This window comes from Pezoporus flaviventris, unplaced genomic scaffold, assembly GCF_033815535.1.
Source record: "Pezoporus flaviventris isolate CSIRO_AGI_PZ_B2104156 unplaced genomic scaffold, CSIRO_AGI_Pfla_v1 ptg000035l, whole genome shotgun sequence".
In the NCBI taxonomy this organism is placed as follows: Eukaryota; Metazoa; Chordata; class Aves; order Psittaciformes; family Psittacidae; genus Pezoporus; species Pezoporus flaviventris.
Window position 1 is genome coordinate 6,676,904 of NW_026892583.1, and position 26,063 is coordinate 6,702,966.

General features: G+C 40.5%; 1 protein-coding gene across 4 annotated transcripts; it reads left to right on the plus strand.

Moving 5' to 3' along the window:
* On the plus strand, nucleotides 1-25,307 carry TMEM62 (transmembrane protein 62). 4 transcript variants are annotated; one of them, XM_061462394.1, is made up of 14 exons: nucleotides 1-260; nucleotides 2,998-3,109; nucleotides 4,153-4,290; nucleotides 5,337-5,382; nucleotides 8,537-8,678; nucleotides 10,653-10,777; nucleotides 10,925-11,047; nucleotides 15,181-15,336; nucleotides 16,781-16,940; nucleotides 19,131-19,244; nucleotides 21,158-21,242; nucleotides 22,748-22,852; nucleotides 23,696-23,814; nucleotides 24,722-25,307. In XM_061462394.1, the coding sequence occupies exons 1-14, from the start codon at nucleotides 78-80 to the stop codon at nucleotides 25,046-25,048; spliced, it is 1,935 nt and encodes a 644-aa protein (XP_061318378.1). In that variant the 5' UTR covers nucleotides 1-77; the 3' UTR covers nucleotides 25,049-25,307. The 4 variants fall into 4 exon arrangements, with proteins under 4 accessions (XP_061318378.1, XP_061318379.1, XP_061318380.1 ...); XM_061462395.1 differs by having other exon boundaries at nucleotides 24,815-25,307; XM_061462396.1 differs by lacking the exon at nucleotides 1-260 and adding an exon at nucleotides 826-849.
* Nucleotides 25,308-26,063: the final 756 nt, after the last annotated feature.

The following is a 26,063-nucleotide window of genomic DNA, read 5'->3' on the forward strand; positions in this document are numbered from 1 at the left end:
GGTGGGCCGCGACGCGGAAGTGCTGAAGCCGGCGGCGCTGCCCGGCCCCGGGCAGGAGGGTCCGCCCGGGTGGGCGCATGGTGGCGGGGCGGCGCAGGATGCTGAAGCTGGCCGCGGGGCTGCTGGCGGCGGCTGCTGTGGCGCTGCTGCTGGATTGGTGCGTGCCTTCGGGGGCGCCAGCGCCCGCGGCGGGTCAGCGCCGGCGGGACTCCCTGCCCGCCCCCGGGGCAGAGGCCGCCAACCTGCTGTGGGTGGTGCAGGTGAGTGGGGCCGGGCCGGGGCTGCTCCCCTTCGGCGTCCCCCAGGCTGCGGCGAAGGACGGGCGCGGGGTTGGGGTCCCCGATGGCCTTCCCGCTGTGGTGGGAGACTCTGACACCTCCTCCCGGGAAACGTCCCTTTTTGCTGTTGCGGAGGGTCTCTGTCAAGCAGAAGTTACAGGTGTTCGGCCAGAATACCCAATGTGCGTGGTAGAAGCGAGTAATTAAAGCTTTAATTATTACACTATCCTGTGTACTATCTCGGTACCCGATCCAGTATTATCTACTGGGGTAGTAGATAATGCCTGTCCCTGTCCCCTTCCAAAGCTCAGGAAAGTTGTGTGCATGAGAAAATAGTTACACAGATTTTTATCAACAGAAGGTATTGGGCCAGTGTAAGAGTGACGTGTGTTAGGTTAAATGTGCACAGCTTTCTTTCCAGGTTGAATGTAAATGCAAATTAACTTGGCATAGTCTTGGAAGTAAACTGTCACCTCTGGGTACACCTGTAGCCTCTCTTCGACTCTTTCCCCCAGATCATTCTTGAAGCGCTTAATGTATAACTGACCGCAAGCTGTAAATGTATTTGCAGGTAATCAATGCCTGAGATGTCACAGAGGTTGCATCCAGTTCCTTCTAACAAATAGGCTGCTTTTGCTATTTTGTTTTTATTCTCAAACCCAAGGACACCTTGCTTAAATGTACTAGTTGCAGCCAGTGCCCTTGGTGCATCAGCCAAATAAATGTATTATTAGTCCTTATGTTCTCTCCAATTACTATGTATTTGCAATGTCAAATTTTCAGTAATTTTTCCTTAAGTGACTTAGGGCTTATCTCTACTGCAGAGTAGATTTCAAGATGAGAGATATGCTTGAATTAAGATAGATAAAGCCCCTATCTTGAGTTGCTGTCTTGAAGAGACTCAACTACAGCAGCATATAGCAGCTGCAAAGCTATGCTGACAAGCAGCATGCACAGATCCATGCAGCATCTCCCATGTTCTCTCTGGTTGTGTTACTTCAAGTGGAGTTCTCCCAGGAATAGGTCACAGTGCAGCTAATTTGAGACTTGGCTTTACTTTCAAGTGTTTATGTTCTCTTTCAGATCTGCCCTTTAACAGATGTCTTATCATAGACCCAACTTGGAAATAAATCAAGCACTAAATCCAGCATTGTGCCTGATGATGTTGTGGGAAACGGGCTTCAGGCTCCCTGGTGACTTCAGAGGTCTAACTTCAGTCACTGGATAGGGCCTTTTGTAGATCTTAAACTTGTATCATAGTAGAGGAAAAAAGAGAGAAGATCTTTGTAGAAAATCAGGCTTCCCAAACACTGACTGATAAAAGGTTGGGAATTTACATTCTTCATTGTTATCGGTAGAGAGTCTCGTGAGACTTTTGCTCAAGCATCTGGAAACAGCAAAATTGAAGTTTTTATTTTCTCTGTTTGATTGCTGATCTGTTCATAGATAGATGAATTGCAAATCCACAGGCTGAGAAGCAAAATAAGACATTGTATCCTTGTCAGCAGTTGAATTAGATTTAATGTATTGAGGTAGTTTTACTATGCTTTTTGATTCATACTAGCTTGACTATATTAATAAAAATGAAGTTAAGGTTATGTCTGAAAATGTTTACCTTTTTTTAGCATCCAATTCTGATATAGGCAAAAATTACATATAAGCAAATGGGGAATTTCCCTAAGCAGAGTTAAAAAACTGTTTTCAGGCAATGCTTCCTACGTATTCAAATGGCTGAGTAAATAAACACTAAGGCATTTTGTCTCCAAGGTATTTCATGTAGATTTCTCAAAATGGAAAAAGATCCAGGTTTATTAAATTGAACGTAAAAGTTAATGTTTTTCTTTCTCAGTCAGTGATATCATCAGATGGCCATGAGCATGTGCTCACTGGTTTTTGAGTGTCAGATTTGTTTAAACTGAGGGGGATAAGTTACTAATTCATTGAAATGGAATGGCAGGTGGAATTGAAAGCATTCCCCTAAGATTTACTTGGGACATACCTGAAAAAGCATAATATTAACAACAAAAAAAAATCTTACTTTTCTTATTCTCTGCATCCCATCCTGTAGGTATCTTCTGATGTGAGGGCTTTGACTGTTCAGAAATGAACAGCACCTTTTGCAGTTATGTGCGAGTGGTATCATCATTTCTTGGACAATCTTTGTGTTCATGAAGCACATGGAATAGGTTGTAAACACACTCATTAGCTCCATTAGAATGCAGGGATAGAATGTAATAAGTCCTTCCACCCAGCTGCTGGAAATGGCACACCAGGTACAAAATCAGTTATCAGTATGCTTCACGTCTTAGGTGACTTTAATCTTGTTTTGCTTTGCAGAACTACTTACTGTTATCTCTTGCAGCAAGATCATTGTGTTGTACCAGAAGCTCACAGAATTTGAAAGTCAACAGGCCAACTTAAAGCCATCAAAACTTGCTGTAGATAGCTAAGCATTTCCTCATATCATTGTATGCCCTTAGATTGAAAGAGATTTTCTCAGTGTAAATATGATTCTAGGGGTTAGAGATGCAGTGTTACATGTTTGCTCTGCTTTTTTTCTTCCCTAATCGTCCACTTCTGTTTCTCTCTGTATCCCATGTACTGATATGAATCACTACGACTGCTCTTACTTTGCATTCTTATATACGTGATTTTGCAGAACAAACAGGGCAGCAATAATCCTCTGCTTGGGACAGTGTTTAATTTTTCTCTTTTGCAGGTGTCAGATATTCATATCAGTAGATTTCGGGATCCCAAACGAGCTCCTGACTTCGAAAAATTCTGTTCCGAAACAATTGATATAATTCAGCCAGCACTTGTTCTAGCAACAGGTGAGCAATTCACCATGTGGATTTCCTGTTGAATGTGCTGTCAAAGGAAGAGCAAACAAGGAAACTTTAAAGCCTTAAGGTATCTTGAGCAATGGCAATGGAGTTTCAACTGCAGATAGACTGCTAGAAGCAGAAGAGAATAACTTTGCAACTTAAGAGAATTAGTTTTTGTTCAGTGAGTGAGTCTGACAGTGTTTAGTGTATATTATATGTAAGAGACATAATTATGCAATATAGTTACAGTTTTTCCAATACTTATTACTTCACCTTAGTTGTCCCTAGCAGCTCCCTTCCTTCTTGTCCTCCTGCTAGTAACTCTACATCAGTCTTCACTATTTGAAATTACAGAAATTATCAATGTCTGTGATAAGTCATTAGAAGCCAGTTCCTCTCAGAACGATCCCTGCTCATTTGTATGAAATTCACCTATCAATTAATGTCAGATTTCATTGCTGGTTCCTGTTTGAACATATCGTACCAAGACAGGTGAAATAAGCCTTGCCATTCCATTTGATAGCTTGCTATTGAAACAGACTAAGTTTTGGCAAGCGAATAAAAACACTTTGAGCCACTACTATATGCGAGGCTTTAGAATCTTAATGTTAGACCTGGACTTTTGTCTCTACAGGGAGTTACCTATCTGCTGCTTGCTTTTTAAGTTAAGAGTTCAGAAATAGTTAGCATTCATCCTTAAACTAGCAATGCAGGAAGGCATTACTGTATGAACAGAGCTGGGAATGGTTCAAACTCTAACTGGAGCTTGCGGGGATACAGAAGGTGTGAAGTCAAACAAAGCTTCTCTGACTACAGTCTTCAGGTATAACGAATATGTCATAATTGTCTTTATTTTGGTATGGCATTAGTGAAAGTGCTGCAGTGATGTGGCTGATAGATGTTTCAAGAGGCTGCCACATCTACCTTACAAGGTATTTACCTCTCATAGCAGATGACTGGAGTGTTTAATGCACTTACTCTAGGACACATGGATGGCATGCTCACCTAGTTACAGTATGTGTGTAAGCCTTGCCTTTGTGCACTTTCAGGTGACCTCACAGATGCGAAGACAAGAGATAAACTGGGATCTGAGCAGGTAGAAGTAGAATGGAAAACTTACCAGTCAATCCTGAAGAGATCAAGGGTCATGGAAAAAACCAAGTGGATAGACATCAAGGGGAATCATGGTAAGAAGGAAATTAAACACTTATTTCTTTCCTGAGATTACAGAGCTGATTTAGACAAGTTAGAATATCGAGGTAAAATAAAAATAATCTAAAGAATATAGTACTTAGTAGCACATTAGTGATGGCTATGAGCCAGTAGAAGGGCTTGCCATCTACATGTTTGCTTCACCAAGGGCACACTTTGTTTAGAGGCACTTACTGGAATATTAGTACCAGGGAAGAAGGAGTCTTCGTTTATTGCTTTTGCCTTTCAAATGGTAGAACAGAGCTCCAGACGTTAGTTTCCAGGTCATTAGCTTATATACCCCCTTTTTTAATTGAAGGGCAAACTGTAACCTTACCCTATTGAAGAAATGGTTTGAATTTACTTTTCATAGACCTGCTCCCACAGGTTTAAGTTTAAAAGTGTCACACATTCAGCATGTAAAGGAAAATTGATTTCTTTTGAACAGAAAGACCTCATAGAAGTTTGTACACATCCTAGTTGTTGCTACATTCTAAGCAGTCAAACACAAGCTAACAACCTTTTAAGCTATATAAGCCAGCTGTTACAAGAAGGGCAAAACTAGGAAGCCTAGCACTTGAGGAAAAAAAGTGCATATGTTGTCGTATGCTGCCCATATGTGACTTTTTACTCCTATTTCCCTATCAGGCCTTTGTTACCAGCCTTAATGACGGACTTAGGCTGCAGGAGAAACCTCCCTAAGTTGCTGTCTGTTTTATACACACTTTTTTCTGGTGCTATAGCTACTTTATTTTCCTTGCATAAGTTAGATCTTGCCTATAGAGAATGCACTCAGTCCAAAAAGCCTTATGACCAAAGTAGAAACACGTGATTAGCTTTTAGCCACTAAATGGTAATTTACATTCCCAAAACAACTTTAGCTTTGAGTTGAAACTTAAATGAGAAAACTGTTTTTCTTTTAGGTCTACTGCATCAAGTATATTCTGTGCCTGCTGAGACAGCTTTATTTCAGCATAAGGAAATAAAATACAGAGGTCAATGATCAATTTGATCTTAATCTCTTTTTTTCTCTCCCTTACAGATTCATTCAACATTCCACACCTGAATAGCATTCGGAATTACTACAGGTACTTTTATTTACCATTATATTCAAGATCAAACTCGCTAGACAATATTGTTTTCAGTTTCACACATATGCTTTTCTCACTGACTTTCCTATAGTTCAGTATCGTATTTGCTATTCCCGCTATCGTTTCTGATGCCAGTTAGTAGACCAGACTAATAGTAAATAGAGCATTCTTTGCACAGACTGCTTATTTCTTATCCCTCTGTGTTTTGTAATTGAACATATTGTAAATCTGCCTGTGGCTAGGAAATGTTTTGTTACATGTTCAGTTTCCTCAGAGCAGTTGTATGATGTATTTCTGTTCCCAGGGAATGCTTTTCCTCCTCAAAATACATGAAAGAAAAGAAAAAGAAAGCAAGAGAGTACTTCACTTTTTAAAATGTTTTTTCTGCATGCACAAGAGGGCTTTTCATGTCATATAGGTCTAAATTTTTTCCAAGCCATTTTAGAAAACTGAAAGTAGAGCAGGAAGAAGGCAGGTGGTGATGATGTGTGGGCAAATGTTCTTGAGGAACACATTTAAGATTTACTTGTGAAGATAAGTGAGGAAAATTCCCTTTCTTCAGCTGGCTGTTTTGCTTGCACATTGTAAAAGTAACCTCAGTTGTAACTTGTGTTTAACTTTGTGTCCTTAGCATCTGAACACAAAATCTTGTTTCATAATTTTGGTGGTGCTTTCAGCTTTGACTCTTTGGAACTGGAGGAGGACTTGGAAATCTAAACTCGACTTTAATTCAGGCTCTTAAGCCACCCACTTTTCAATAAGAGGACACGTTAAACATCTGATGTCTGGGCAGATATGTTTTCCCATAAATTCTGTGGGATAGGATCCTACAGCAGCTGCATTTTCAGGAGAACATGGAATTTATATGTGGATTTACCATAAAAGGATGAATGTAGGGTGCTAACAAGGCTTTTGGATGCGCTAGTGCAGTGCAGTGCACATCCCTGTATCTTTTGCCACAGTTGTGGCTACATGACAGTCTGTTATCGGTCTTCCACTCTAGCTTAAGGCCGCTATCAGAAGCCCTAGTGACACACATGGGAAGATGCAGCACCAGTGAATTTGCCAGATCATCTATGAATTTTTGCTTGGCCTGGACAAGCTTATTGATTGGATAGATGCATGAATCATCTGCCTCTAGTCTACACTGAAGATGCACTGATAGTGTAGGCTTAAATTTTAGACTAACAATAGTGCGTGTGCCTTTAACATAGTAGAATAGACCAAACTGTTCTAACTTACTAACACTAAGAGAGAAAAGAGTGTTCAGCTGATAGGGAAGGAACATCATGGGACTGATAACAACTAAGGAGACAGTAAATAAGACCAAGGATGTCAGCCTTCAAGATAGCAGAGTGGCGCCCAACACAGAGCGAGACTGGAACAGAACAGAAGCAAGGACATACCAACTGCTAACTCAGCACTAGGACCCTGTGAGCATGCACAAGCACTGAGGTCATTCAGTAAACACAGTGAGGAAGACTACCAGCGATCACTGTCATAGAAAGACAGAAATTGTAGGTTATGACCCCGAGCTTTCAGTTTTCTTATTGAAGTTCATAATAATAACTTTAATTTCAAAAAAAGAAAACATTGTGAAAGGGCCTTTATGGCGTTGGAAGTATTGATTTCTATCAGAAACTTGGTTTTAATATATTGGCTTCAGGACAACCTCAACCTTTCTGGCAATTTCACTGTTTATTCTGACTGGTGGAGGAACAGTGATATGAACTGCTTTCCAATTGGCTGTGTTCAAACTATAATCATCATCTGAACTCATGGATGTTTTAGCTTCCACATATCATGGAGGGAATTAAAAAAAAATAGCAATGACACCACCCCAAAAGCCCCAAACCCCCAAAAAATCAAACTTCCCCCCCCCCCCCCACCCCAGCCTAAAAGGTTTTAGTTAATCTCAGATTTACTTACAATTATTTTAGTTACATAATTTAAATCTTAATCGAGCAATTTAGTAGATACCATTTGTTGTAACGTTATTTATCTTTGCCAATGGAGGATATGTGCCATTCCCATCTAGCATAAAGTATCAAAAGCACTTCCATTTTAGAAGTTTAAAAAAAAATGAAAATACATGTTGTCAATGGAAAAAGAGCAAACAATGAATATATTCATTATTACATGTATTTATCATAGGAAATATTAGCATAAAACCATGGAGGGGGAAAAAAGGTGGAATTAGTTGACACATCTCGTGCTTCCCTCCCTGTTTACAGGTCTTTCTAAGAGTATTTCAAGATTGAGATGCAAGAGTGTAGTTAACATCACGTAACATGCTAAAGAGCAGCAACGCTTTTTGCTCTTCTCCTACTCTGTGTAATTCTGATGACATTCTACAAGTGTCAGGAGAACTAGTAAGATTTGCTATATCAAGAAATGAAAAAAAGCAATAAGCAAGAGGAAATGCTGCATCCTTTGCTGTGTATAAGATTTTGTGTAGTGTGGTGTTTCTGTTTTGGATCTTCTGGAAAATAACTGGAAAGGTTCAATGTTTCTTTGGTTCAAGATCATATTTCATTAGCCAACAGCTGATCATTCTAAATCAGAATAACGTAAGGGACCTTCAACAAGTCATAGAATCATAGAATGATTAGGGCTGGAAGGGACCTTAAGGTCATCTGGATCATCTAGTTCCAACCCCCTGCCATGGGCAGGAATAGTGGAGACAAGACTTGATGTCTCTCCTATTTCTACGTAAGCAAAGAAAGATTCTTTTTGAAAAACTATTTCAGATACCAACTATAAACACAAGACAATAACTTGTTTTCCTTTGCAGGTCTCCTTCAATTAAGAGTCGTGTAAGATCCTGCTGTCCCTTCATGTTGCCTATTTATTTTGTATCATTTATGCTGCTAGCCTGTCCATTATCCATAAAAACATACCACATAGCTCAGTTTATGCTAACACTTTTTGAAATGTTTGTGTACTAATCTGCTGCTTGTCTTATATGACATGTGTGATGCATCTTTGAAGTACAGAATCTCAATGCCGTTGATGTTTTAGAAGAGCCTTTACTGCAGTAACAAGGTGGAACTAGAGCTAATGCAAGAAATTTTGCATTCATCCTACACAGGTCATTTTTGTCAATGCTGCAAGGTTTCCTAACAGCAATATTTCCATTTTATTTTGGCAGGAAATACTCTGCCTGGCACAAAGATGGCTCTTTCCATTACATCCACACCACCCCGTTTGGGAACTATTCATTCATCTGTGTGGATGCCACACTAAGCCCAGGCCCTAAGAGACCCTACAATTTCTTCGGGATTTTAAACACGGTATTTTATGAGTCTTGGCATTCCATTTTGCTGCTGGCTTACTTCTATAATGGCTTGTTTGGGGGGTTTTATAAAGAAGAATTGTCTGGAAGATTTATGCTCACCTAAAAGAGTCTTTATGCTTTTAAGTTATTAGGCATTTGGGATATTTATTTAGAAAAATGAGTCTGTCACTTAACATGTAAAGTATCAGTGTTTTCTCTTAAATAATTCAGTACAAAAATGTCAAATTAGACATTTTAAGGACACTGTCAGGAGTTTCTTAGCATTTAGCTAGGCTTGCATGAGAATTTCCTTATATGCTGTAAAGTTTAAAACAAAATCAAACTTTCTCATTTCTCATCTCCTTTTTGCTTTGTTAGATGCTTTTTTTGTTGTTGTTGTTGCTAATATTACAGATTAGAGAGTTGCACTTCTCAATGGAATAATTTGAAAGATAATACTATAAAGAAATGTGGCATCAGACGTGAGGTCTGATCTTCCGAGACCATAAAATTTACATGGTATTGTTTTGAGAATAACATTAATCCCAATGTTTCAACCGCATATCATCTTAGATAATATTTTGCTTCGCTTTTATTTTTTTCTGTATAGTTTATTGATATGATTTTCTTCTTGAGATACTCTTCTGAAGTGTTGGCAGAGAGTTACTGGGTTCTGGTAAAGAGATGTCATGTTTTGCCTATGATAAATACCTCAGGGAAAAGTAAAAAGTTCTCCCTCTAATCTTGTCTAAAGAAGGCTGGACATCTAATTAAGTGTTTGTAAAGTGCCTGGTGATGCTTAGATAAAAGGTGATGTAGGAGTGTCGAGTACTCTTCTCCCTGTTTACAGTAATCCATAGTGGGTGCAGTAGATTTGCAGACAAACTCTCAAGAAGCTAAGAAATGCTGTTGAGTCTAGAGCTCCTTGGCTGCAGTAAGTCAAGGATTTGCTTGCTATTAGTAGCAAGAGTCTAGGGAACATCATTTGCAGATTTTTGCACAAAACTGAAGGTGGATACCTGTAAGATTTAAATCTCTGCCAGAAATTTGAAAAATAAATTAGATTTGTGTTAGTAATTTGATTGCATAGCCTAGATAAAAATATTCTTAAAGCCCAAATTCATAAAGGCAAATGAAGAATCATTTCACTTGATAAGCCCATTACATTAACCCAGAATGGTGTTCTGGATTAATTCTTTTTGAATATACTTTTATTTCTGTTTGCTTTGTTCGTGCCCTTCAGTGTTTCTTTTCAGGTAGGAGGGAAAAGAATATGTTGGTGGTTCTCTGCATTACCCTAAAAGATGATCTGCAAAATGGTGGAAGAGTGGATTTAAGTTCTTTTCTGGTTTTAGTTTTCCTGCCTACTCTGTTAGACTTTGAGATCCTATTAGTATTGGGATTCTGTCTGGACAGTGAGTGGCTTATTTAATATTGGAAGTCAGACAAGTAAAGGAGATGAATTTTACCTGCTGTGTATAGTGTTAGTTTTGCTGAACTTTAACAGCAATGGCTGAGTAATATTTTCAAGATTCAGTGTCATAATTCATCCAGTTAAATGCCTGAAGCATATGGTGCACAGTTTGTGGCCTGTCATGCCTATAAAGGCTGTCTAACAACTTAAGAGATAATATGGATGATAACTATAAGGTAAAGATGTTTGTAAAGTCAACTCAAGTGTGTTGTCATTGACTATATAAATAAGCAGCAGAACAGATAGAAATATCATTTACAAAGTACTTCTTTATGTTGTACTTTTCCTATGTTCACTTGCAAGGAAGGTGTTGAGTGTCTTGTTTTTGCTTTATTTTTCCAGCACTGGGTTTTAGGGATAGGTCTAGTAATACATTTTGGTCATTCCCAGGTCCTGGAAGCAACTGAGACTATTCTCTTCATTGGTGTCTTTCTGCTTTTGTTTTGCTGTTCTTTCCAAGTAGCCTAGCATTAAGCAGCTTTGTTTGGTTGTCTTTCAAACACCTGCCCGTTTCAGAATCAAATGAAAGAACTATCTTTGATGGCAACACAAAGTCTGCGCAGCAATCATACTGTCTGGTTTGGTCATTTTCCCACCTCAACAATCATCTCCCCAGCCCCAGGAATACGAGCATTGATGAGGTAAGAGCTTTCTTTTATTCCTGTATGTTTTCAGTCTGCAGTACATTTCTTGCCCCTCTTCACATCCTTGTCTGTCACTCTTCAGGTTTTCTGCAGTGGTATTTTCTTCTTAGCAAAATAATCACAATTCTTATGTTCTTTTATTAGTTCTGCCACAGCCTATTTATGTGGACATCTCCATACACTGGGTGGGCTGATGCCAGTCTTGCATAGTCAGCACCGTGGTGGCACTCTGGAACTTGAACTGGGAGACTGGATGGATAATAGAAGGTAAGTAAACCCTAAGTGAGCAAATTGTCATATGGAGCCTACTGGTTATGCTGTGATTCCCTGTTATGCTGTTTGAAGAGCTTGCAAGAAGCATTAGATCTGCCGGACAGATAGTCTTTTTGTCAATTCTCCAGGATACAGGGGAGGACCTAAAAAAAGCTAGGAGGATTAGCAAGGTTAATAAATGGTTAAAAGGGTGGTGTCATAGGCAGGGGTTTGGGTGTCTTGAACACAGGACCCAAGTTTGTAGGCCAGGTCTAGTGGGGGCTGGTGGAGCTGGTCTGATGAAGGGAAAGAGTATTTTTGGTAGGAGGCTTGCCAGACTGGTCAAGGAGGCTTTAAACTAGATGTGTTGGGGGAGGGGGGCATCATTCCATCCCAACACACCCAGTCAGTTGCCAGAACCTATAATAAATGCTCAGAGCAATGTAGAGATATCCCAGCTGCTCCAGCCAATGAGCCGGCTTCATTTGGAGCTCAGCTCAGATGCCTCTATACAAATGCCCGTAGGATGGGGAACAAACAAGAGGAATTAGAGATGTGTGCACATCTACTGGGGTATGATATAATAGGCATCACAGAAACATGGTGGGATGGCTCCTATGGCTGGAGTGTTGGAATGGAAGGTTAAAGGCTTTTCAGAAAAGACAGGCCCGGCAGGCGGGGAGGGGGAGTTGTCCTTTATGTTAGGGATAGGCTGGAGAGTATGGAACTCTGTCTGGGGACAGGTGAGCAGTTAACAGAGAGTTTGTGGGGCAGGGTTAAAGGGAAAACAGCGAGAGGAGACATTACTGAGGGGATCTGTTACAGACTGCCTGATCAAGGAGAACCTGCAGTTGAAGCACTCCATAGACAGATAGGAAAAGCCTCACGCTCACAGGCCCTTGTTCTCATGGGTGACTTCAACCACCCTGACATCTGTTGGAAGGATGGTACGGCCCGGCACAAGCAATCCAGGAGGTTCCTCGATTGTGTGGGAGACAACTTCCTTCTGCAAGTAATAGAGGAGCCGATAAGGAGAGGTGCCGTGCTTGACCTTGTGCTCACCAACAGGGAAGGGCTCGTTGGAAATGTGACTCTCCAGGGGAGCCTTGGATGCAGCGATCACGAGATGGTCGAGTTTGAGATCCTCAGGACAGTGAGAAGAGCATGCAGCAACCTCACTGCCCTGGACTTCAAGAGAGCGGACTTTGGCCTCTTCAGGAACCTGCTTAGTAAGGTTGCATGGGATATAGCCCTAGAGGGCAGGGGGGCCCAAGACTCTTGGTTAATATTCAAGGATTACCTGCTACAAGCTGAGGAGGGTTGCATCCAAACCAGAAGGAAGTGCAGCAGGAGGGCCAGGAGACCTCCTTGGATGGATAAGGAGCTGCTGAGGAAAATTCAATGGAAAAAAGAGGCATATAATAACTGGAAGCAAGGACAGGTGGCATGGGAAGAGTACAGGGATGTTGTCCAAGAAGCTAGGGACCTGGTTAGGAAAGCTATGGCCCAGTAAGAATTAAACTTGGCTAGCGATATTAAGGATAACAGGAAGGGATTCTACAGGTATGTAGCAAATAAAAAACAGACTAGGGACAATGTAGGCCCCCTCAGGAAGCTCTCAGGAGAACTGGCTACACAGGATTTGGAGAAGGCTGAGGTTCTGAATGACTTCTTTGCCTCGGTCTTCACTTGCAAAGGCTCTGACCAAACCACCCAAGTCTTGGAAGGCAGACGCAGGGACTGTGAGAATGAAGACCTTGTGCCCACTGTAGGAGAGGATCTGGTTCGAGACCATCTTAAAAATCTGAACGTGCACAAGTCCATGGGACCTGATGAAATCCATCCGTGGGTCCTGAAGGAGCTGGCAAATGAAGTTGCGAAGCTGCTGGCCATCATATTTGAAAAATCATGGCAGTCAGGTGAAGTTCCCAATGACTGGAAAAAGGGAAATATAACCCCCATTTTCAAGAAGGGGAAAATGGATGACCCGGGGAATTACAGACCAGTCAGTCTCACCTCTGTGCCTGGCAAAATCTTGGAGCAGATTCTCCTGGAAGGCATGCTAAGGCACATGAAAATCAACAAGGTGCTTGGTGACAGCCAGCATGGCTTCACTGAGGGGAAATCCTGCCTGACCAATTTGGTGGCCTTCTATGATGGGGCTACAGAACTGATGGACAGGGGTAGAGCAGTTGATGTCATCTACCTGGACTTCTGCAAAGTGTTCGAGACTGTCCCACAAGACATCCTTGTCTCTAAATTGGAGAGACATCAATTTGATGGATGGACCACTCGGTGAATAAAGAACTGGCTGGATGTCCGCACACAAAGAGTTGTGGTCAATGGCTCAATGTCCGGCTGGAAACAAGTAACGAGTGGCGTCCCTCAGGGATCAGTGCTGGGACCGGTCTTGTTCAACATCTTCGTCACTGACGTGGACAGTGGGATTGAGTGCGCCCTCAGCAAGTTTGCCGATGACACCAAGCTGTGTGGTTCAGTTGATACCCTGGAGGGAAAGAATGACATCCAGAGGGACCTTGACACACTTGGGAGGTGGGCTGATGCCAACCTCATGAAGCTTAACCATGCCAAGTGCAAGGTCCTACACCTGGGTCGGAGCAATCCCAGGCACAGGTACAGGCTGGGCAGAGAAGAGATTCAGAGCAGCTGTGCAGAGAAGGACTTGGGGGTGTTGGTCGATGAGAAAATGAATATGAGCCGGCTTCAGTGTGCGCTTGCAGCCCAGAAAGCCAACCGTATCCTGGGCTGCATCAAAAGGAGCGTGACCAGCAGGTTGAAGGAGGTGATCCTGCCCCTTTACTGTGCTCTCCTGAGACCTCACTTGGAGTATTGTGTGCAGTTCTGGTGTCCTCAACATAAAAAGGACATGGAACTGTTGGAACAAGTCCAGAGGAGGGCCACAAGGATGATCAGGGGACTGGAGCACCTCCTGTATGAAGACAGGCTGAGGAAGTTGGGGCTGTTCAGCCTGGAGAAGAGAAGGCTGCGTGGAGACCTCATAGCAGCCTTCCAGTATCTGAAGGAGGCCCATAAGGATGCTGGCGAGGGGCTCTTCATTAGAGACTGTAGTGACAGGACAAGGGGTAATGGGTTAAAACTTAAACAGGCGAAGTTTAGATTGGATATTAGGAGGAAATTCTTTTCCTGTTAGGGTGGTGAGGCACTGGAATAGGTTGCCCAGTGAGGCTGTGAATGCTCCATCCCTGATGGTGTTCAAGGCCAGGTTGGACAGAGCCTTGGGTGATACGGTTTACTGTAAGGTGTCCCTGCCCATGGCAGGGGTGGTGGAACTAGATGATCTTAAGGTCCTTTCCAGCCCTAACTATTCTATGATTCTGTAACTTGTTATTACTATTGGTATGTTTGAAAAATTTCTCTATGTATAACTTTGGGATTTTTTTCCTCTATACCAACAGTGAGCTAATAAATTGAGTAGAGTAATTTTTATATTAATTCTTGATACAGAATCATATAATCAATTGGCCTATTTAGAAATTAAAAAGAAGACATCTCAAAGTCCATTTAGGATTCATTTAGTATTCAAATAGACAAATTGTAATAAATTGTAATAAAATTCAGCATCACTACTTCAAAATATCCATGTTTTGCCCCAGCTGTTAGAAATTTAGAGACAAAAACAGTCTACCTAGGAAATATTACCTTAGCAGTGTATCAAAAAGTGTCTGATGCTACATGAAATGTATAATAGTATATTAGCTTGTATATTAGCTTTTATCCTGCAGTAATCTCAATAGATACTTGTATGCTTATAGGAAGAGAGCACACTGAGGTCTATGTCTGTAACTAGAGTACCTACTCAGACACTGTAGTAATGTACCTTTTATTTGAATTCTATAACGTTCATTTATCTGATTCATATGCAAAAGTCAATAGATTTTGGTTTGGAATTTTGTGTATTGCTTGAGTGACTTATAAAAAAAATGAAGCTGATCAGAGGTAACCATCTGTACAGTTAATACAGGAGAATTGGTTAAGATAGGATCAGCTACAGAAGAGAATAAATGCAAAGTAAAAGAAACAAGTTCTGTTTTGGACCTTGGGAAGCATGGGAATCAGCTGGGCATGCAGTAGTTTGTATTAATAAATTTTTTTTCCTTTCATTATAGGTACCGGATCCTTGCATTTGATCATGACCTCCTGAGCTTTGCAGATCTTACCTTTGAAGAATGGCCTGCAGTCCTCATCACCAATCCCAAATCCTTCCTTTACAGCAGTTCTGCTCATGAACCACTAGACAAAATTCTTTATTCCACTCATATCAGGTACCCTGTATTCTCCTGATTTTTACAATATTTAACAATATTATGATAGTCATTTTTGGTTATAATGTACATCTATATATGTGTATACATAAACCCTTTTTTTAAAATGTGTATGTCCATCGTTCTCAGAATTCAGTTTTCTCTGGAAGATTGTTCCTAAGAGCTCAGTTTGTATCATATCTGTGATAAAAGGAGATTACATAGAACAAGTTCATGTTCATTTTATTTATGCAGTTATTTCCCTTGAAGTCAGTTGAACTTATTTGTGTAACCAAAGCTGGTAGAGTTAGATTAACACATAATTTGTGTTATTTATCTTACGTGGTCATGTTGCTTCCATTGATTTGGAGATTTTGTATGTATTTTTCCAAGTGTTTTCTCTATTTGCATTGGACTTCTTAGTCTCTTGTGATTTCAGTTTTACATCCTTTATATATTAAAACAGCTTATGGCTCTGCCAATTTTCATATTGGGCTTAAGTCTCTCTATCTCCCCATTTTTACCTTTTCTATTTTTTTTTAAATTTGTTTTTCAAATTTCTATGCCCTTTACAACATCTTATATTTGCTGTTAGACTAATACGCATGAAATATATCAGTATATTACATACGAAGTATTACAAGCAAAGGAAGTTAGCCATACTTTTCAGTTAGGAAGCAGCCTACCTACTTTCCAGTTTCTTATTTAGAACCTTATCTGAACATTCTTATACTAAATAGATGAACTGTAGAATCATTCACCATAACTATGTGAGATGCTGTCATTTGACTGAAACATGGTCTGGAATGCCTTTTGTATTGCCAGAAATGAAAGAAATTGTATGTGCAATGTATTGAATCTATATTAGTATCACTGTTTCTCTCAATATGAGCACTTCCAAGTGATATCCATTTGTTGGTATTTCAAATCTGTATTACTTGTCTTGTGTTCCACTCCATTTCTCATAAATTCAGTTACAAAGACCAAGAGGTTATATTCTGACTAGCAAAAAGGAAAAGAAAAATAAGAGGGAGGGGAACAAATATATCCAAGAACAAAGACCTTTAGAGAGAGAGACTGGCAATTTTTATTGAAGACCTCTACAATATTTGGTTATGTGTCTGTATGTGTGCAGGAGGATTTGTGATAGCAAATGTTTTAACAGTGGCAAGAGTTCTAAGATCATTTGTGCTAGGACCTGGAGATGTCTGCCACTTTTTGTCTGTTCCACAGCCCAGTTTTCTATCCTATCCTTTTGCACAATACAATACAAAACTTTCTAACTGTAGGAAAGAACTACCATGTTACCATTAGCCTTACAGATGTTTCATCAGTTTAATTTCTAACTCTTTTGAACTCTGAAGTAGAAGAGTTCAACACTTTAGGGACTTCTCTTCAGGAAGTAAGGACAAATCTGTAAATCCGGTAACAAATCTGTTTATTTTGATGTTTATTCACCCCTTAGAATTCTGGCCTTCTCTCCTTCTGTCATTACCTCCATCGAAGTTTATATAGATGGAGTTTACTTGGGGAATGCACATCAGGTATCTGGGCCTCTCTATGTACTAAAGTGGAGCCCGCAGAACTACAGTGAAGGGTTCCATCACATAGATGTGACTGTCCAGGTAAGCTGTTGGCATTCTTTGTACTAAATTTTTTATGTTGTCATGTCTGCTCCATCACCCTTCTGCATCACATAAATAGGGATGAAATACATGAGACAGACTTCCTTTCAGGTTTGTCTGATTACAAAAATGAAAGGATTTATTAAATGAAAAAACACTGCTGACCACAAAACCATACATAAAGCATCTGGACAAAAGAAATAATTCTTATTTTTCATCAGAAATATAGTAAGACATGATAGAAAAGCAAGTAATTGGTCAAAAATAAATTATTTTGGGTAACAGGCAAAATTAACTTTTAAGGTTGTCTTAGAAAAAGAAACAATTGAGCTCGATCAAGGAAAATAAGAAGTAGCCTCATGTTAGTTCAGAAGGCTAAGGAGCTGGATCTGTAAGATTGGAATGCTGTCTTTGATTATCTGTTTGAATTTCTTTTTATTACTTCTTACAGGCTGACAGCTAATACAGCTTCTATTTCCTCGAACATCAAGTTTAGCTGATGTTAGATTACTGGGTGCAAAATAGGTTTTTTCAGTGAATGCTTCTGTTCTCAGTACTGTATTTTATTTTTGTACCTTCAAGTGGTCTTGAAGAACTTAATCAGACTATTCTAACATTCTGTCCATTTGCACAATAGCAATGGGAAAGTCAGCTTTGTCCTGCTTGGTGGACCCCAGCTTGGTATTCCTTCTCACAGGAAAGCAAGCGTTTTCTTCCTAAAGGCCTTTCTGTACTGTCAGTGTTCCACCTCCCAGCTTGTTACTGATTTCTGTGGTGCTTTATCTGCAAAAGCTACATTTTATAAGCGGTTTATTTTCTGGGGTCTTTTGGGTTTTTTTAATGATGATGAAAACATGCACAAAACTGAGTAACATTTGAAGAGGGTTATAAAGGCCTGCATAGCAACAGTTGCTTGCAAATACATGCTGGTTGTCAGGTAACTGAATGGGATTTTTAAAAAATTAATTTCCTTTCCCCTCCAGTCATAAATCACTATTACATCTAGTAACCAAATAGTTTTTGGAAAGCAAGGAGGATGAAGCATTAACTTGAATTAGGTACCTAGAGAAAATATGACTGCTTAATTGTACATTGTTCCTTGGATTGTCCAAATATTGCCTCAGCTGTAATCACACTAAACACACTGAATCCTCTACTATAAATAAACCTTTTATTAGGTACTGGAAGATAAGGTGTTGTATTGGTTTGCATGGCAAGGTTTTGATAGCAGGGCGACTACAGGAGTGGCTTCTGTGAGGAGCTGCCAGAAGCTTCCCCTATGTGCAATAGTGCCAGTGCCAGCCAGCTCCAGGACAGACTCATAACTGGCCAAGGCCATCAGCAATACTGGTAGTGGCTCTAGGACAACGTACTTAAGAAGGCAGGAAAGTTACTGCACAACAGCAGTGCTGCTGGCTGCTGGGTGGGGAGGAGGTAGAGAATTTGAGAGTAAAGTTAAGCCTAGGAAGAAAGGAGGAGTAGGGGGAAGGTGTTTTTACGATTTGTTTTTATTTCTCATGATCCTACTCTGATTGGATTAGTAATAAATGAAACTGATTTCCACAAGTTGAGTCTGATTTGTCTATGATGGTAGTTGGTGAGTGATCTGTCCCTGTCCTTATCTCGACCCACAAGCATTTTATGGTACTTTCTCTCCCCTGTCTAGCTGAGGAGGTGAGTGATAGAGCATCTTCAGTGGGCATGTGGCATCCAACCATGGTCAACCCACCACAGCTGTCAGTGTTACACATGCAGAAATATCAAACTGTTAAATAAAGGTAGCACTGTTATTGTTTATTAATATCAGTTTCTAGCAAATATGCCAGAAAATCAGCACAACAAAGCTTTTAAAATAGTTTAAGATGGGCTATTATCCAGAATTGAGCTTTCAGAAAACCAGTGGTGGTGGTGCCAATAAATAGTCACTGTCTTCCACAAGTTGCTGAATCTCTGAGAGGTTCTTATTCATATGTAGCACTTCGAGATTATGATCTTACGGTCACCAGTTTACTTGGAACTACAAAACTGACAGTAAGTAATTCTTTGTAGATAGAACTATTTAATATAGCAGTATGCCTGATATGCATGCGTCAATTGGATCTTCCCAGAAAATCTCCAATGATAATTAGCAGCTTTAACAGGATAGTTTGTGCCCTACTGGTCTCTAATTTCTCTCTTCTTTCACTCTAGGATGCTTCAGGTAGAATTAGTACACGGAGTCATATATTTGCTATGGAAGAAACCCTCTCTCTTAGGTTTGATTTTTGGCCATCTGTTATTCTTCTCACTGACCACTATGTTCTAGTAAGTGCTTTCAGCAAACAACTTTCATTCCGGGTTGGTTTCCCCAGAGACTGCAGTATTTTGCTAATTCCTGGTGGACTTGAATGCACTTTGCTTTTTCCAGATATGACTCCATTGGAATTTCACAAATATTTCAAGTTTCCTTTCTCAAGTTGCACACTTCAAACATGAATGTGCAGCAGGGGTTCATGCAAACAGTTAACTCCATGGATTTAATCACAATTGTCCAATCTGGGACATAGGGATATGCACATTTTGTGTAAGCAAGAGGAAGAAAAGAATCTCCTGGAAACAGTAGAAAAGGAAAATATTAAAGAAACCTTCACTGTGATCTCTTGCAATGTGTGTACTGGCAAGACTGAAAAGTCTCCTATTAGCTGCTGCTGTTATAGGTAGCTCTAGCAAAGAGGAAGGCAAAATTCCCATTGACTTCCATAAATTCCAGGTCATATAGAATCATAGAATAGTTGGGGTTGGAAAGGACCTTAAGATCATCCAGTTCCAACACCCCTGCCATGGGCAGGGACACCTCACACTAAACCATATCATTCAAGGCTTTGTCCAACCTGGCCTTGAACACTGCCAGGGATGGAGCATTTATAACCTCCCTGGGCAACCTGCCCTCCCTGGGCAAAAGGTCTGTAACAGATCCCCACAGTAATGTCTCCTCTCGCTGTTTTCCCTTTAACCCTGCCCCACAAACTCTCTGTTAACTGCTCACCTGTCTCCAGACAGAGTTCCATACTCTCCAGCCTATCCCTAACATAAAGGACAACTCCCCCTCCCTGCCTGCTGGGCCTCTCTTTTCTAAAGAGCCTGTAACCTTCCATTCCAACACTCCAGTCATAGGAGCCATCCCACCATATTTCTGCGATGTCTATTATATCATACCCCCGTAGAGGTGCACACGTCTCTAATTCCTCTTGTTTGTTCCCCATCCTACGGGCATTTGTATAGAGGCATCTGAGCTGAGCTCCAAATGAAGCCGGCTCGTTGGCTGGAGCAGCTGGGATATCTCTACATTGCTCTGAGCATTTATTATAGGTTCTGGCAACTGACTGGGTGTGTTGGGATGGAATGATGCCCCCCTCCCCCAGCACATCTAGTTTAAAGCCTCCTTGACCAGTCTGGCAAGCCTCCTACCAAAACTGCTCTTTCCCTTCTTTATCAGACCAGCTCCACCAGCCCCCACTAGACCTGGCCTACGAACTTGGGTCCTGTGTTCAAGACACCCAAACACCACCCTTTTAACCATTTATTAACCTTGCTAATCCTCCTAGCTTTTTTTAGGTTCCTCCCCTGTATCCTGGAGAATTGATAAAAAGACTATCCGAGCTCCAGAGCCCCTAACCACCTTTCCCAGGGCTCTGTAGTCCTTCTTTATGTTCCCCAGGCTACTACTATCTATATCCCTAGTTCCCACATGTATCACTAGAAACGGGTAAAGAAGTGTTACAGGTTAGTACATGCAAAGAAGGCATGTCATGATAGTTCAGGTGCACTTACAGAACAATGTAGGAAAGTCCACATGACTGTAGACAGTATCATCATCAGCTCAAAATTATGATGTTAGTTTCATTAATCAGTAAGTGATCTTGTCCACAATGTCTTGAACTGCAGTTCTGTGCAGTACAGCACTTAGAACGTGTTTCGCGTAAGAAGTGTATTTACACTTTTTCAATGGATGTGTTTTACAAACCCCATTTTTTAAAGATTCAGCTCAATCGCAGCCATCCAACTGAATTCAAGTCAGTAAGATGCAAGTCCAGTAACTTAGAAACTTCTTTTTACTCTTCAATGACACCATCAAGCTTTGAACATGTGTTCCAGTTAGAAATCTTTGTATCATTCTGTCAGTGCTCAAAGGCAGTGACTTCTCTGGGGCTTGCTTAGAGTCAAACCTGTCATTTCAGGCTCGTGTGCTCTTTGGACTGATCGTGCTGATTCAGATCACCTTGCTCATTATTTTCAGGTATCTCCAAAAGCCAGCACTCAAAGGTATGAACCAGTGTTTGTGGTTTTTATAGGATCTACTTTTCCCAAAACCTAAGTAGTTGCACTGTTAATACCCATATGCATTTTGCATTTTGCATCTGGTGCTTTGACTGGGTTCTCAGAAGCTGCTGTTTTGCTTTTAGGGGGACCCAGAAAACTTCCGATATATCAAATAAAGTAACTTAAAAACTAAAAACTTGATCAGATATCTTTGTTTAAACAGAAATTCAAATAATTGAAGTGAAAACATTTTAATTTTCTCACTGAAGAATCCAGTGTAAAGGAATAGGAATATTTTATTTTATATTAGTTCTGCAAGTGTGCTTGTTTCATTGCAGCTGACATAGAATTCTGTGTCACCTGAGTGAAGAAGCACTTCCTTCTACAAAATCATTCTTGTTAATCTTTGCAAGGAACATGAACAGGCTTGGGTCTTTCTCAGAATAATATTAAGACCAGTTCTGTCATAACTTGGAATTCAGTTTGTGATAAATCTGGTAAATGAAAATTAATGCTGTTAAGCTTGTGGTGTTTATCCTTTAAACAGTTGTTTGAACCACACCTTACTAATGAGATTTTCCTGGAAGCCACCTCCCTTCCTATTCATGTCAGTGTATGTCCCTTCCTTTATACTCCTAATCACATAGCATCCTGAGGTAACTACAGCTGCTGCTTACATAAAGGAAGAATAGAACTGCAGTTGCCTTTATGGAATTCAGCAGCTAAAAATGAAAAGAGCTAGCACTCTGTGATCGGCCAGGTCCCTGTAGACATGACAAATGCTTTACCCATTAGTGAACAACTTTGTTAGAGCTGTTGATTTCCAAAGATCAAGCTTGCCTTCTGGGAGTTAATGCTTTGTGAGAAGGGCAGCCATTTAATAGGTGAAACTCTAAAAGCTAACTTTGTTAGGAAGCCTCTCTTCATCTCAGCCTGTGGTATGCTTCAGTTGGAAAATGAATATTGCTTTTGATTTGTGTGTTTTATTTGTTCACACACTTGTCAGAATGCTGCCATTTCAACACCTAGCCTTCATTTTATCTGAGTTGCTATCAGATCTCACTAAGTAGATTTAATCAAAGAAAATCCAATTAATCTAGCCCATGCTGAGCTGCCTTTTTGGGTTTGCCTAGCTACTGTTTGGATTTACTTTTCATTTAATTTTCTCCATGTTTTTCGTTCTAGCTAACTTCATTTTCTGGGTATAGAATGGTCGTTCAGTTTTATTTACATACAGTAAGTGTACTCATTTAGAATGGCAGCTGCTTCTGTTGTTTTAAACATAGATTGTTATATTTATCAGTTCCTTGCTTTCAGTTATCACAGTAATAGTAGAAATACATTCCTTTGCATCTGTTCTCTTGACATACCAAATATTAATTTTACATTTAATAGAATGAGTAAATAATGTACAGATTTGTTTCACAAAGACAAATATATCTATTTTTATATGTGCATGTGTTGCAACCTGAATCAAGTGTATGTTCTTAAATGCTGTCTCTCTTTAGAAAAGCCAGGATTACTTACTCTGACCTCGTATTCCCTCCATGTCTTCAGTAAAATAAACACCCTCTATTACTCAATTCTGGTTCTGAATTTATACACCATTCTGGGTAAGTAACCTAGAGTATGGGAGGATTTAAATTACTGTTTTTAAATTACACATCAGATGCTGATGAAAAATGAGACTTCTAACATCACAGAGAATAGGGAAAATATAAGTTACAAAATCTATGTGGAACTTGAAAAGTAATCATCCAAAGAGACTAAAGGTTTATTTGAAGAGCCTAATTTGGAGCCCTAGAATTAAATGCTCACTTTACTTTCAGAGTAATTAATAATTTGAGTGTCTTTAAATTTAATTGGGTTTTCACTTACTCTTTGAGTAAGATCTGGTTGTATCTGGGTGTAAAATAAGTACTTGGAATGTACATTTCACAGGACATGTCACTTAAGACATCTGGGCTCCCATGCTAACAATCTTAGTTCATTTCTCCTCTGCTGATATATTACTAAAATAGCTACTTTTTTGGCAGCCAGCGTAGGGTGCATAACAGTGCAGCCTGTCGATATTGACTTCTGAGCTAAGCCAAGCTGGAATTGTTTATGACTTGCTGTAATTCTGGGGAAAGGCCAGTGTTTGATAGAACTAATCTTTTCACTTCTCTCATAAGGAAAATGTTGTCTGTGGTGTTGAAAATGGTCACAGAGATGAAACCAACTTAAAAGTATTTTCATTGCGTGCCACAAATCATTGGTGTACGGTGATATTTTCACATTGGGAATGTTCATCAGATTGCTGTTTGCTGAAGGTGAAAACATCAGGCTTATTACTGCAGACAAGCGATAGAGAAGTCATTTTCCCCGGCTGACCACTTGGTGCTCAGGAATACAAAGGGCTATGTGGGAAATGCCATGTCTATACTGATGGTGCTGTGTGGTTTCCTCTCTTCCAGGACCATGGTTTGTAGGTGAACTGATAGATGGCCACGTGGGGGCCTGCTTTTCCTTTGGGGTCTTTGTTGGTGGTTCCTTCTTACAGGGCAGTCTGACATTCGTGGCTGGGATTTTACAGGTACATATTTATCCAAATTAAGCTGACAAACTGCTTTTTTTCTGAGAATCTTTTTTCCTGTTACTTTTTTTAATAGTTTCAGAAAGAAAGGAGTCTTGGAAGGATAGAGCAGATTAGTGGCCATGCCTGACTACAACAGCTCGTTCTTAACTTTCTGCAAATGTTAAGGGCAGAAGGGAAGGAGACCGTGCATTATTGTCTCAGGCTTCCCTTTTGCGCTGTTTGATGTTGCTTTGGGCTCACTGCATGTCTGCATTAGAGACCATCTCTACAGATTTACTACTCCACATTTTTTGTCCTTGGCTCACACAAGTCACAGTGATTAAGCCAAAGAAACTTAATGACCAGGGCAGCCCTTGCCGGATGAAGATCAGTAGGTGTCACTCTCCAAGTACACACAAGTCTAGTTTTCCCAGCAGTCTGACCTGCCTGCCCTCTGGTTTTCCCAGCTGCCATTAGTCTGAGAGGGTGTGTAGTTCCTTGGCATTTAAACCAGACTGAGCTTGTGTTGCCTCCTCCATGGTCCCTCCCTTACGCCAGTGCTAATGCTTTTCTGACACTACAGTGGGCTGGGTCACAGGGCTAAACTGACATAAGGACTTTCCGTTTTTACTGTGCTAGTATTTTGCCATGTGTAGCTCCCTGAACCAGCTCCAGGAAAGGTCAGATTCATGTCAGCACCTCCCACAGCAAGGGAGAGGTCAGGAATGCTTGGCCTGGACTGAGACACAGGCAGCTACAGCTCTATCAGCTGCAGTGTTGAAAGTGCATCCTGAGATTCCAGCTCTGGGAACTGTACTCAGCTTTTAGAATGGGACAGTTATACTCTTTATCTTCCTATGTCCTCATGGATGTTATGCAGAACACTTGGCTTCCTCATCGTATTTTATTCTGCTTTTCCTTTCAGATGTTGTTTTTCAACCTGCCATTGATGGCCTATCTGTGCTGGTGCCTGTTGCTGCGATGCCAGGGTCACAGTTTCTGTTCTCACATCCGTCAGGCCCGACACATCATGGCTGTGCTTGTCCACGTGGCAATGACACTCCTCCTGGCCTGGCAGGTCTATTCTTGCTATTTCCTGCAGCGAACCTATGGGATGTTGGCATTCTTCCTCTCCCCAATGCGAACATGGCTGGTGCTGCTGACCTCAGCTCTGATTTATAAGACCTGGACACTGAAAACATCTGAGCTCAGAACTTACATAGTAGAAATGAAAAACTGTCAGAGCTCCTGAAGTACAATTTAAGTACTTTAAGTTCTTTGACTTAGAAACTGCCAAGGCACAGCCTATAGTTTTGTGATGCTGGAATTCCATACAGCCCAACCATTAGGTGCTAAGATATGAAGCTGCACCTGCACTGCTACAGGGCTGTATTAAATAGTAAATGTATAACAATATGTAATATATACTTCTATTGTTTTATACAATATGCTGTATAATACATGTTAGGTAATACAGTTATACACTATACATTAATTCAGTATACAGGAAACTGTAGAATAATCTCTTTAATAGGGGCTTTTGTGATACAGAAGATAGATATGTCCATATGGATCACAAATGGAAATTTACTACTGTGAGTGGAAAAATATTTTTAATTCATTAAATTCTTGATTTTTATAATGCTGGGGGAAATTGAGAATAGATCTTGATAATGAGCCCTAGGGTTTGTGCTTGACTTTGCTTTTTATTTCAGGATTTACATTTATTTTTACAAGACCAGACCAGATGTCTTTATGAAGTTATGGTTATTACAAAGGTGCTGCGGTGGCCTTCACTGTAGGAGTCCTTTGCTTACACGCTTTGCCAGTTCATAATGCTGTATGTGAGCAGTTTACAGGCTGGTAGGTGTGTTTATGTGTATTTATGTCTATCTGAGCCATGGCCTATTGCTCTTGTCCTGGAAGAGCTGCTGAATTAACATGTTTTCTCTCTGGGAGGAAGGAGTTATGTCTTCCACTGCTGAAGCTGCCACTTTTCCTACATTGATCAGTGAAAGGATGGCAAATGATCAGTGTTGCTGGGATTCCCAGCTGAGTTCAGCTTTAAAGCAAAGAATGGAGACAATGTCCTCATGATGGGGGATGATGACTATCGTGTCTGTAAGCAAAGTCAGGGTTCTATTTCTGGGTGTCGGTCAAATGTGCCAAAGACTGACCTGGCAAAACTCATTTCTTGGTTTTCACTTTTTCTAAGTCTAAAAATGATGGAACAGTTACACTGATGAAGAATGTGATGATGCAGAGCC